This window comes from Schistocerca nitens, chromosome 4, assembly GCF_023898315.1.
Source record: "Schistocerca nitens isolate TAMUIC-IGC-003100 chromosome 4, iqSchNite1.1, whole genome shotgun sequence".
NCBI lineage: Eukaryota > Metazoa > Arthropoda > Insecta > Orthoptera > Acrididae > Schistocerca > Schistocerca nitens.
In genome coordinates this window covers 720,545,486-720,559,730 of record NC_064617.1, presented here as the reverse complement: position 1 = coordinate 720,559,730, position 14,245 = coordinate 720,545,486, and the positions used below count along the sequence as shown (strand labels likewise).

At 42.4% G+C, this 14,245-nt stretch overlaps 1 protein-coding gene across 3 annotated transcripts in view; it reads left to right on the top strand.

Annotated features, from left to right (window-relative positions):
- LOC126252841 (ankyrin repeat and zinc finger domain-containing protein 1-like) overlaps nucleotides 1-14,245 on the top strand; it is a 97,261-nt gene that overhangs the window by 68,082 nt on the left and 14,934 nt on the right. For all 3 annotated transcript variants that reach the window (XM_049953787.1, XM_049953788.1, XM_049953786.1), the window contains 3 exons: nucleotides 1,796-2,018; nucleotides 2,183-2,605; nucleotides 10,202-10,481. In XM_049953787.1, the coding sequence (XP_049809744.1) occupies nucleotides 1,796-2,018; nucleotides 2,183-2,605; nucleotides 10,202-10,481 (926 nt within the window). The remainder of the gene's footprint in view (nucleotides 1-1,795; nucleotides 2,019-2,182; nucleotides 2,606-10,201; nucleotides 10,482-14,245) is intronic.

Genomic DNA, 14,245 nt, shown 5'->3' with positions numbered 1-14,245 from the left:
GGAAACCAAATGGCAGTTATAAGAGTTGTGGAGCACGAAAGGGAAGCAATTATTTAGAAGGGAGAGAAACAGGGTTGTAGCCTGTCCCAGATGTTATTCAATCTGTATTTGAGCAAGCAGTGAAGGAAACAAAAGAAAAATTTGGAGTAGGAATTAAAATCCATGGAGAAAAAATAGAAACTTTGAGTTTTGCCGATGACATTGTAATTCTGTCAGAGACAGCAAAGGACATGGAAGAGCAGTTGAGTGGAATGGACAGTGTCTCGAAAGGAGGATATGAGATGAACATCAACAAAAGCAAAACGAGGATAATGGAATGTAGTCGAATTAAATCTGGTGATGCTTAGGATATTAGGTTAGGAAATGAGACACTTAAAGTGGTAAATGAGTTTTGCTATTTGGGAAGCACTATAACTGATGATGTCCAAAGTAGAGAGGATATAAAATGTAGACTGGCTATGGCAAGGGAAGTGTTTCTAAAGAAGAGAAATTTGTTAACATCGAGTATAGATTTGTCAGGAAGTCATTTCTGATAGTATTTGTATGAAGTGTAGTCATGTATGGAAGTGAAAAATGGACAATAACTAGTTTAGAAAAGAAGAGAATAGAAGCTTTTCAAATTTGGTGCTACAGAAGAATGCTGAAGGTTAGGTGGGTAGATCACATAACTAATGAGGAGGTACTGAATAGAACTGTGGAGAAGAGGAACTTGTGGCACAACTTGACTAGAAGAAGGAATGAAAATGAAATGATCGTACAACATTTATCGGCTGGGATGTCCCCTTCAGGGTTTGGCCACCATTTTGCAAGTCTTTTTAGTTGACGCCACTTCGACGACTTGCATGTCAATGATGAAAATGATGATAAAGGACACACAATCCCAGTCCCGTGCCAGGAATCGAACCAGGACCCCCTTGCTTGGTAGGCGGTAATGCTAACGCTGCGCTACGGAGGCTGACAGAAGAAGGAATCGGTTGGTAGGACATGTTCTGAGGCATCAAGGCATCACCAATTTAGTACCGGAGGGAAGCGTGGAAGGTAAAATTCGTAGAGGGAGACCAAGAGATGATGAATACGCTAGGCAGACTCAGAAGGATTTATGTTGCAGTAGTTATTTGGAGATGAAGAGACTTGCACAGGATAGAGTAGCATGGAGAGCTGCATCAGACCAGTCTTTGAACTGAAGACCACAACAACAACAATAATAATAACTGTTTTAAGAATTGTTTACAAAATGGACATTTTTCAAAGGGCTGTACCATTTTCAAAAATTTAAGATAAAATGAAAATGCTTTACTTTTTAACACTTATGGTATAGAGGTCTAATATTTATTTTTTCCAGAGAAATTCACGACTTCGAGTTGATATGACCTGTATGATTTGAAATGAAATCAACCTGATGTCTTGTCTACTGCTATCATCATATCAAAACTTAGAATTTGTAAACCAATGTTAACCTATGCATGATCAGAGCACAATAGAAACATAAGAGCAGGCTGACCTGTACAGTCCCATTTTTAAAGTTAAGGGAATTTTATGTGAACAATCACAAAAAGTAAAATGTGCATGCTATAGTTCTTAAGACAAAAATAGAAAAATGACCAAAAGTTTTGTATAATATTTCACAGATGATACTTAGGTGTTGAAAAATGTTTTTCTAAAGAATAAAAAAAGGAAAAATATTATGTTCTGCAGAAGGCAGAATTTATAAAAATGTTTTTACAATGGAATTGGCAACATTTAGTTTTTTTATTTATGATAGATTTGAGGTGACATGAACTTACTTACTTCACAGCATGTTCAAGATATTATGACACAGTGGTCATCCGAACTTGAAGCATGTGACCTCGTGCTGTACCGAGCTGTTGGCCACAATCGAAATATTTTATTTGGAGGTCGTAACGCATTGCTGGACAAAACAGATCCTCGCCTACGTACGATACCATTTGCAACGCGCCGGGCAACTTTCAAGGAGTTGTTGAGAGTTCATGACCTACTTTCCTCAGTTGAAATGTATGGTGAGTTTCCATGAATGTCACAAACAAATTCAGCAGAAATTAAAAAACTTACTTTTTCAAACTATCCTTTATTTTGCATGTTACTGAGTCTACAATTAGCCCATATGTTATATCTGTATCCTTTGCTCTAGTAATGTTGCTGAATTAATTCTGTGATATTTCAGGTTCTGCAGAATTTTATAAAACATCATTTCCAACATCACCTCGCAAGAAAGCTGATAATGATGCTAACAAATCAGTGGCAGACAGCCATGATGATGGTTTAAGTAAAGTTGAAGAGGAGCTTAGTTCTAGCACTGAAAGAGAGAGTAGGAAGAAAACCAGCCCCAATAAAAAACTTATAGACAGGTCAAAACCTCGAAAGTCACCTCATCGCCCACTTCCACAAATTGTTACTTTGTTGGGTAAAAGTTCTTCGGAAAGTGATGTTCATTCTCTAGATGGTACAACTATGGAGAGAGCTGCAACTGAAATACCATTTAATAATACCTTGGTAGAATATGAGGATACTGTACCTCTGCACATGAAAAGTAAAGATTTGAGAAAGAAAGTGAGGAAAAAACAAAAAATGGATAATATCTCAAAAGGTAAATTTAATTTTAAAATTTTATATTAAAGTAATTATATTATGTTGGTGACACTCTGTCCGTCAGCCCATTTCAGGTAAAGAGACAAAGAAAAAATTAATCAGAATATTAAATCAAACAATAGAAAATCCACGATGGAATGTAACAGTATTATGAAAAGGAAAGTTGCCACTCACCATACAGCTGGGATGCTGAGTCGCAGATAGGCACAACAAAAAGACTGTCACAAATAAATAAAGCATTCAGCCATTAAAGCCTTCATCAACAGTAGACTTAGACACGCACACTAGCACACACACACACACACACACACACACACACACACACACACACACACACACGAGACTGCAGTCTTAAGCAACTGAAACCACACTGCGAGCAGCAGCACCAGTGCATGATGGGAGTGGTGACTGGTTTGGGGTAAGTAGGAGACGGGCGGGGAGGGGAAGGGATAGTATGGTGGTGGAGGTGGCAGACAGTGAAGTTCTACAGATTAGACGGAGGCAGGGAAGAGGTTGGGAAGGAAGTAGTGGAAAAGGTGAGAAGTAAAAAGGCTGAGTGTGTTGGTGGAATGACGGCTGTGCAGTGCTGGAGTAGGAACAGGGAAGGGGCTGGATGGGTGAGGACACTGACTAATGAAGGTTGAGGCCAGGGGCGCTATGGGAATGTAGGATTTACTGCAGGGAGAGTTCTCACCTGCACAGTTGAGAAAAGCTGATTGTTTGTGGGAAGGATCCATATGGCACAGGCTGTGAAGCAGTCATTGAAGTGAAGGATGTCATGTTTGGCAGCGTGTTTAGCAACAGGGTGGTTCACTTGTTCCTTGACCACAGTTCGTTAGTGGCCATTCATGTGGACGGACAACTTGTTGGTTGTCATGCCCACATAGAATGCAGCACCGTGGTTGCAGGTTAGCGTGTAGATCACATGACTGGTTTTACATGTAGCCCTGCATTTGATTGGATAGGTGACGTCAGTGATCGGACTGGAGTAGGTGGTAGTGGGAGGGTGAATGGTACAGGTCTAGCATCTAGGTCTGTTACAGAGGTATGAGCCATGAGGTAAGGGATTGGAAGCCGGGTTTGTGTAAGGATGAACGAGTACATTGTGTAGGTTCGGTGGACGGTGGAATACCACTGCGGGAGGGGTGGGTAGGATAGTGGGCAGGACATTTCTTATTTCAGGGCATGGCAAAAGGTAGTCGAAACCCTAGTGGAGAATGTAATTCAGTTGCTCCAGTCCTGGGTGGTACTGAGTTACAAGGGGAATGCTCCTTTGTGGGCAGACTATGGGAGGTGGTGAGAGACTGGAAAGAAAAGGCAAGGGAGAATTGTTTCTTTACAAGGTTGGGGGGGGGGGGGGATAATTATGGTGTGTGAAGGCTTCAGTGACACCTTCAGTATATTTAAAGAGGGTACGCTTGTTTCTGCAGCTGCGATGACTATGGGTAGCTGGGCTGTACGGAAGGGACTTCTTGGTATGGAACAGGTGGCAGCTGTCGTAGTGGAGGTATTACTGGTGTTTAGTAGGTTTGATGTGAACAGAGGTACTCCATCCATACGTACTGATTAACCTCTGTCCGTACCAACTGGACTGCAGCAGCTGAATTACATTCTCCGCCATGGTTTCGACTACCTTTTGTTGTGTCTTGAAATGAGAAATGTCCTGCCCATTATCCTTCCCACCCCTCCCACAGTGGTATTCTGCTGTACACCGAACCTACACAATATACTCGTCCATCCTTACACAACCCCTGCTCCCAAACCCTTACCTCGTGGCTCATACCCCTTATTAGACCCAGATGCAAGACGTGTCCCATACATCCTCCCATCACCACCTACTCCAGTCCGGTCACGAACATCACCTATCACGTCAAAGGCGGGGCTGCCTGTGAAACTAGTCATGTGATCTACAAGCTAACCTGCAACCATGGTGCTGTGGGCATGACAACCAGCAAGCTGTCCGTCCACATGAATGGCCACCAACAAACGGTGGCCAAGGAAGAAGTGGACCACTCTTTTGCTGAACACACTGCCAGACATTAAATATGGATCCTTCACACCAACACCAGCTTTTCTGAACTGCAATATGCCCTACATTCCCTTAACCCTCCTGGCTTCAACCTTCGTTAGTCACTATCCTCACACATCCAGCTCCTTCCTTGTTCCCATTCCAGCACTACAGAACCGTCATTCCACCATCACACTTAGCCTTTTTAATTCTCTCCTTTTTTGCTACTTCCACCCTCCCCTCCCCACTCTGCCCTGCCCTCTGTCTAACCTGTAGCACTTCACTGTCTGCCGCTCCACCATACTATGCCTCCCCCTCCCCGCCCCAGCTTCCTCCTTACCCCAACCCATCCGCCACTCCCGTCATGCACTGGTGCTGCTGCTCAGTGAGGTTTCAGTTGCCTGAGACTGTGGTCGTGTGTGTGTGTGTGTGTGTGTGTGTGTGTGTGTGTGTGCGCGCGCGCGCGTCTACTGTTGATGAAGGCCTTAATGGCCGAAAGCTTTATTTATTTGTTACAGTCTTTTTGTTGTGCCTATGTGCGACTCAGCATCCTCCCTATATGGTGAGTAGCAACTCTCCTTTTCATAATAGTGTAACATTGAATCATTATTTTGCTTTTCATGAGAAGTGGTTTCTTGGTGCTGGTGTTGATAGGAAGGATCCTGATCATGGGGGCTGTAAATCATGCCATTGATGTGAGCCAATATTGTGTTGGATAACATGTTCAGCAACTTGGTGATCCAGCTGTTGCTTGTGCTGTGGTAATGGCCATTGCCATTTCAGACAGCTTGTTAGTTGTCATGCCCACATGGAGAGGAGCACAATGGTAGCAGCTTAGTTTGTAGATCACATGACTGTCACAGGTAGCCCTACCTTTGATGGGATAGGATATGCTGTGACAGGGTTGGAGTAGGTGGTAGTGGGAGGATGCAAGGGACAGGTCTTACATCTAGGTCTATGGCAAGGATATGAACCATGAGGCAAGGGGTTGGGAACAGGGGCAGAGTAGGGATACACAAGGTTATTGCACAGGTGTGATATCAGTGAAGTACCACTGTGGGAGGGGTAGGGAATAGTGAGTAGGATAATTCTCATTTCAGGGCATGGTGATAGGTAGTTGAAACCATGGCATAGAATATGATTCAGATGCTCCAGCTCTGAGTGGTATTGAGTCATGATAGGAGTGCTCCTTAGTAGCTGAACAGTTGTTATGTGGGATGGTGTAGGTGATAAGAGAGACTGCACAGGAGATCTGTTTCTGGACAAGGTCGGTAGTGTAATTTCAGTCCATGAACGCTTCACTGAGACCCTCGCTAGATTAGGAGAGGAACTGCGTATCACTACAGATGTGAAATCACGGTTGGCTAGACTGTATGGAAGGGACTTCTTGGTATGGAAAGAGTGATGGCTGTCAGAGTAAAGGTAGGTTTGATTTGGACATAGGTATTTATGTAACCATCGTTTAGGTGAAGGTCAACATCAAGGAAGATGACTTGTTAGGTTGAGGAGGACCAGATGAAGCGAATGGGAGAGGTGTTGATATTTCATAGAAATATGGATAGGGTTGCATGCCCTCAGTCCAGATTATGATCTCATTAGTGAATCTGAACCAGGTGATGGGTTTGGTATTCTGTGTGCTTAGTAAGAATTCCTCTAGATGTCCTGTAAGTATATTAGCATAGGATGATGCCCAATGCTGTACCATGGATTTGTTTGTAGGTGATGCCTTCAAAGAGGAAGTAATTTAATTATTGGTTGGAGATATTGTGGGCCATGCTGCCCGTGAAGGAGGTTGTAGGTTTGATGTCAGTCGGGAGTTAAGGATGTGTTCATGTTCTAGTTTTCAGTAGTAATAAGGCTTTGCACATTCGGGATATTAGCATAGATGGCAGTGGCATAAACAGCATCGAACAGGGCACTAGGTGGTAAAGAAACAGAATCACTGGAGGAAATGATTGGTGTCTTTTATAGAAGAGGATAGGTTACGTGTAGTGAGCCAAAGGTTTTGGCTCTTGAGAGCAGTTAACAGCCACTTCTTGCTCCTACATGGGAGTACCACTGTTCACCACCTGTACAATTCCTACATCAAGCCTCCCCTCAAAGCCGACAAACCCTGCCTCGCAGACTTGCTACATTTACCAGACCCTCAGAAACTCGATCGCACTACCATACAGAATCCAAAACTTGAACAGACCTGTAACACAGTCATGAGCCTGTCCTCCAAAAGCCTCAGTCCCACAGAAATTTCAGTCCTTTCTTAAGTCAATATCTTTTTCTCCACTCCAAAATTCAGTCATGCTGGACTTGTTAAAGACCTTCTTTCCTTCTCCCATCCCTATAGTGGAAACACTTCTTCATCATCGACCCTACCAATGAGATAGATTCCAAAACCAACACTGAACCTTGCCTCAATCAGTTCGCTCCTCCATTGAACTGTGATCCACCGCACCTTCCACCCAGTGACCCAAAATTCCCTAACCTTGGACTTTGCCTCACCATCATTCCCCGAATCCCTCAACATGGAAACCAACTATACATCCACAGAAAGAACCACACCCCACTGCTTAAAAACTGATCTTGATCTTATAATCCAATTTGCTGACAAAGGCTCCACCATTGTGGTTGTCAACTGCAAGAATTACTTGGAGGAGGGACTCTGCCATCTGTCTGATACTTCCACCCACAGTGACCCCATTCTAGAAATCTAGCAGGATCTCCAATCCCCTCTCAAATCCTCAGCTCCACCCCTAATCTCCACTGACTCTCCATAATTCCTCTTCCTTTACCAACCAGCACTGCTCATTGCTATTACTGCCCTCTCTCCTTTTACGCTAATATCCCCAGTGCCATAGCCTTGCTTTACTGAACATTACCCTTCCCAACTTTGTGGCTGACTCCAAACCTACAACTTCCTTCTTGGTTTTCATGAACAACTATATGCTCAACCAGGATTACTTTTCCTTTGAAGGCATCAGCTACAAACAGGTCCATGGTATAACAATGGGCACCTGCATGACACTGACCTGTGCCAACTTATTCATGGGTCATCTAGAGGAATCCTTTCAAAGCACCCATAATCCTAAACCCTTCAACTGGTTCAGTTTCGTAGATGATATCATGAACTGGACTGAGGTTGAGGACACCCTATCCACTTTCCCCCAGAACCCATTCATTTCACCTGGTCCTCTTGAAACCAACAAGCCCCCTTCCTTGATGTTGACCTCCACATCTAGAGTGGTTGCATCAGTTCCTCTGTCCACTTCAAAACTACCAACCACCATCACCACCTCCACTTTGACAACTGCCACCTATTCCATACCACAAAGTTCCTTCCATAGAGCCTAGCCACCCATGGTTGTCACATTTGTAGTGATAAACAGTCTCTCTCTCCTAATATACCAAGGGTCTCGCTGAGGCCTTCGCAGATCAACATGACCCTCCCAGACTTGTCTGGAAATTGTCCAGCCACTCCTCTCAGGGGTCGGTATCACCCAGGACTGGAGCAACTGAGTTACACTCTCCACTACATTGGCTGAAATGAATAACATCCTAATCACTATCCTTCCCACCCTTACCACAGTGGTATCTCACCATCCACTTTATCTATGCAATATTCTTGTCCATCCCTTTGCCTCACGGCTCAAAGCCCTACAATAGACCCAGATGCAGCATCCTCCCACTACCACATACTCCAGCCCTGTGAGGCATTTCCTGTCCCATCAAAGACAGGGCTACCAGTGATATCAGTTTCTGTGTGGGCATGACAAATAACAAGCTGTCTGTCTGCATGAATGGCCATCACCAAATCGTAGCTAAGAGACAGTTGAGTAAACCAGTTGCTGAACTTGCTGCCCAGCATGATGTGGTTCGCTTCAGTGACCACTTCACAGCTTGTACCATCTGGATCCTTCCTACCATCAGCAGCATTTCTGAATCCCTACAACATAATCTTTGTCCCTGTAACCCCCTGGCCCCAACCTTTACTAGTTACTGTCCTCCCCCCTACCTATCACCTTCCCTGTTCTCACTCCAATACTACACATGCCAGCAATGCATCTACAGTTTTTCCCCTACATCTTTTCTCTTATTGTTAAGCTGAATTCATTATTTTCTCTCAGAAAAGTTAAAGTTAGTAATAATTGATGAGAAGTCATCTAGTGAAATGGAAGTGATACCTAGGGTTCCTCAAAAGTTTTTTATACACCCTCTTATATTGTTTACAGTTGATGCTGTGGTTTACCATCTGATAAAGAAATCAGATAGTGAAAAAGAATTTCAAAATTATTTAGACAGTATATTTCCATGGTGCATAAAGTATCAGTTGCCCCAGAACAATATAAAGTGTATGGTCTTCCACATGAGTACTAACACAGATTCTGTTCAATATCAGTTAAATGATAAAAACACAAATTTAGAGGTTGTAGATTCAACTAAGTGCTTAGGGATTACAATTACAAATAACTTAAATTCTAACCATCCTATGTAAAATGTTGTGGGAAGGCAAACCTTTATTGTCAGAACACTTAGAAGATGCAACTAATATACTATAGACAATGCCTATGTTACATTTTTCAGTCCTCTTCTCAATTATTGCTGCAGGGTGTGGGATCCTTACAGGTTGAGAACATCGAAAGAAATTCAAGAAGGGCAGCATGGTTTGTATTATCACGAAATAGAGCCTTTTCACGAAATGTTAATCATCAACTGTCTGCTCCAAGTGCCACAGTAGTTTGTTGACTACAACCTACATAGAGAGAAATCACTGTTGTAGTAAAGTGAGAGAAATCAGAGCTTGCATGGAAAGATTTGTGTATTCATTGTGCCCACATACTATTCAAGAGCTGAACAGCTCAGAAGTAGTCAGAAAGTGGTTATTTGTAGCATCTGCCAAACATTAATTGCAGCGTTGTCATGTAGATGTAAATGTGAACCACATCACAGATCTTATTCACCTGTCAGGATCCTTACAAACTTAGAATGGATATATGTTGCCTGGTTGACTGCTATAAAACTTCTGTCTTTGCTGAGAAGTCTGAAAGTGTTATGTCAAACATTGCACACATAACTAGCAAACCATATTAAGAACTGTTATTCATATACAGCATCTAAGAATGGAGAAGGGGAAAAGAGAGCTAATAGAGATGCCATTTATCACACATATCACCACAATGAGACTTATAATAACCAAATGTAAATATGTTCGTGTATTTGGAAGATGCCTCCAATAAATGTAAATGTTCATAAATATGGGGAAAAGTGAAAAGAAATTATTGAGACGATGGTGCCATTTGTGCTTTCGTATTATCCAATGGTTCCTATATTTGCATTGCCTTCAATATAAAAGCATAACAAGCTTTTTTTTGTGCACCCTTTCATTGACCTATTTTATAAATTAAATTACTTTTGATCTTGTAATACATATTATAAAGCATGTGCTAATAAATATACTCTCTGGTTCCATGGACACATTATAAGTTAGGAAAGTATATCACAGGGTCTGTTCATTGCTTGCTTTATAAAAATGGATAGCAGATATAAATTCAAAGTTTTATTCGCCTACAAATCAAGATTAATTTTCTGTTTCAGGGCCATGCAGTGATATGATATTAGGCCTTAGAAAAAATCTCAAAGCTGCTTGTAAACTGGGTGATATAAGTCTTCTGAAATGCAGTTTGCCACCTATTGCAGAAAGTTCTCTAGAATCAACTGAATCAGGTGCTGAAGCTGTTGATAGCAAATTGACTGAACAGCAAAGGTATTCAGTCACAGCTGATGAGATGAACATGTGTCTTAATGAAAGTGTTGATCAGGACGGAAATACTCTACTGCATATTGCAGCAAGCAGAGGCTACTGTGAAATAATAAGGTAGAGCTCTTTCAGTTGTTTCACTATATTTTTAGAAAATAATGCTTAATAGTAAAAATAGGATAAATGCTTTTACTTGAAATTCCATGTGGAAGCTCCTTCCTAGCAACAAATGAAGTCATAGCACTTGAAGTTGATTTAATCAGTATGTTCCTTAGAGCCCATTAAGTAGGAAAAGCTTCAGGGAATAGAACAATTCAAAGTATACATTAAGGAAAGACAAGTGATGTGTAGAAACTTAATTATATAAACTATAAATTATTACTATACCGCTATTTCATGCCAGTCAAATTTAACCCTGTAAATTAGGAGGAGGACTACTACTTTGAAAAAAGTTGCTGTTTATCTTCTATCGGTAGCTTAATAGCGGGTGTTCTAAACTGATATTTTCAATTTTGATCAAGTATATTTCAGAAATAGTGATACATGAGAAGGTTTTCAGCATAGTATTCACTCACACCTAAAGTTATAGCAGTTGTTTTAACATGTGCATGTGCACCATCCACGGCATGAAGGATATGTAAGCGATATTCCAGTTCCTCCCAAATCTGACCTAGCCTGTCCTCATAAATGTGTCCAATTGCTGCTCTGATATGAGCTCGAAGTTCTTGCAGGTCCCGCACTGTGGCCAGGTAGGCAGCATCCTTCACAAAACCCCACACGAAAAAAATGTAATGGCGTTATGCCTGGAGACCATTGAGGGCTAGAAAATGGGTCCTCCTTTGCCGATCCACTGACCTTAAAATGTGTCATCCAGAGTCTTCCTAATAATCTAATCCCATTGAGGAGGGGCACCATCATGCTACAGCATGATGTCAAGTTGCAGTTATTATATCTGTGGAAATGTAAACTGTTTCAACGTGCCAAATAAACAGTGAAGGTTGTTGACTCCACTACAAAGAAAACCAGTTCAGCCACACAGTCATGAAGCAGACCACGCCACACATTTACCTTTGGACTGCCATGCACAATTTCCATCCTAAAGTGGGTGTTCTCGGATAATAAAATCCTCACATTGTGTTGGTTTACCTTCCGGACACACAAAAACAAGCTTCATCTGTGAACATCACATATCAGATGGCCTGGATCATTGTCAATGTAATTCAGAATATCAGTTGCAGATGCTTTGCAGTTTGGTCTGTTATAAGGTTGAAGCATATGCAGCAATTGCACCTTGTAGACATAAAGCTCCAGTCTCTTGTGTAGCACCCTGTGCACTATGATTGGTGATAGCTGCAACTGTCAAAATGCTTGACTGATTTGGTTGGGCTCCAGATAAATGGTGTTTTACCTTTTCCACGGACCGAGCGAGGTGGCGCAGTGGTAAGACTCTGGACTCGCATTCGGGAGGACGACGGTTCAATCCCGCGTCCGGCCATCCTGATTTAGGTTTTCCGTGATTTCCCTAAATCACTCCAGGCAAATGCCGGGATGGTTCCTCTGAAAGGGCACGGCCGACTTCCTTCCCCATCCTTCCCTAATCCGATGAGACCGATGACCACGCTGTCTGGTCTCCGTCCCCAAAACCAAGCAACCAACCTTTTCCATACCTGCACCACTCTTGCCCAGATACCCAGAACTCGACCTGTTTGTGACACTTGTGGATTCCTTTAACCTCATGTACCACTTTTTGATAATGTGGAAAGATCATTTTGAAACACCCTGTATTTGAGACATGTTGAATAATCGGGTCTTCTGCAAGTTCTTCACATCATTCTCACATGATTTTTTAACAGTGTGACTCACTGTCTTCATCAAGTGATCACTGAGACTGGTCCGTGGGGGGATTGGGTCCATACTTATGCCAGGATGGTGTTAGATGCTCTGTTTTTGGCCCATACTGTGTCAGGCACTCCATCTGCCAGGGGCAGATCTCTTGCCTCTGGTACTCTGACCGCAGTCCACACGTATCTTGGTCTCCTCTGATGTCATGCCTGTTGTCTGATGCTCTATTTCACATCCACACCATGCAAGGCTTTCTATCCACTGATTCCTGCCGCCTTGGCCATCCTCCAGCTGTCTTGGGCATTGTGTGTGAAGTCCTCGCCTATTTGGGCAGGCCTCTGATGTTATACTTCTCATCAGGCACACCAAGTTTTCTGTCACCTCTGTGGGAACGGTCAGTGCTTGGTTCTGTGTCCACTACTGTTGAGCCAGTCTGTAGTGTCCATGGGCTGTTTTCTCATTCTCCGCTTCCATTTCTCACAAAATCTCAGTGTTATCTTTGTTGAACTTTCAGAAGCTTGAGTGCTGGTATCTAATGTCATGGTTGACAAGATTCCCTGTGACCTTGATCTTGATGGATTTTTTTTATGACATCGTACCCGTAGAAATACAGGAACACAAGAGGCAATACTGACCCTACGACTTATCTTGGAAGATAGAGTAAGGAAAGGCAAACCTACATTTCTAGCATTTGTAGACTTAGAGAAAGCTTTTGACAGTGTTGACTGGAATACTCTCTTTCAAATTCTGAAGGTGACAGGGGTAAAATACAGGGAGCAAAAGGCTATTTACAATTGGTACAGAAACCAGATGGCAGTTGGAAGAGTCGAGGGGAATGAAAGGGAAGCAGTGGTTGGGAAGGGAGTGAGACAGGGTTGTACCCTATCCCAGATATTATTCAATCTGTATATTGAGCAAGCTGTAAAGGAAACAAAAGAAAAATTCGGAGTAGGTATTAAAATCCATGGAGAAGAAATAAAAACTTTGAGGTTCGCCGATGATATTGTAATTCTTCAGAGACATCAAAGGACTTGGAAGAGCAGCTGAACGGACTGGACAGTGTCTTGAGAGGAGGATATAAGATGAACATCAACAAAAGCAAAATGAGGATAATGGAATGTAGTCGAATTAAATCTGGTGATGCTGAGGATATTAGACTAGGAAATAAGACACTTAAAGTAGTAGATGAGTTTTGCTATTTGGGAAGCACTATAACTGATGATGGCCGAAGTAGAGAGGATATAAAAAGTAGACTGGCAATGGCAAGGAAAGCGTTTCTGAAGAAGAGAAATTTGTTAACATTGAGTATAGATTTTAGTGTCAGGAAGTTGTTTTTGAAAGTATTTGTATGGAGTGTAGCCATGTATGGAAGTGAAACATGGACGATAAATAGTTTTGGCAAGAAGAGAATAGAAGCTTTCAAAATGTGGCGCTACAGAAGAATGCTGAAGGTTAGATGGGTAGATCACATAACTAATGAGGAGGTATTGAATAGAATTGGGGAAAAGAGAAATTTCTGGCACAACTTGACTAGAAGAAGGGGGATCGGTTGGTAGGACATGTTCTGAGGCATCAAGGAATCACCAATTTAGTATTGGAGGGCAGTGTGGAGGATAAAAATCGTAAAGGGAGACCAAGAGATTAATACACTAAGCAGATTCAGAAGGATGTAGGTTGCAGTAGGTACTGGGAGATGAAGAAGCTTGCACAGGATAGAGTAGCATGGAGAGCTGCATCAAACCAGTCTCTGGACTGAAGACCACAACAACAACAACAACAATCCGTATCTTGGAGTCTGTGTCACAATCTTGGTGTCATTGTAATTCTTTGAGTGACCGAGTCCTAGACAGTGCTCTGATATTACTGATTTGGTTGCCTGTCTAGGTCTATTATGCTTCTGGTGCTCTTTTCACCTGATGTCCACTGTCCTGATGGTCTGGCCACCCACACTGGAATGGTATATTCTAAATACCTGTCTTCCATAGCCCTGGGCCATCTATTATATTCCCCAGCAGTGCACCAATTCTAGTAGATGGGCA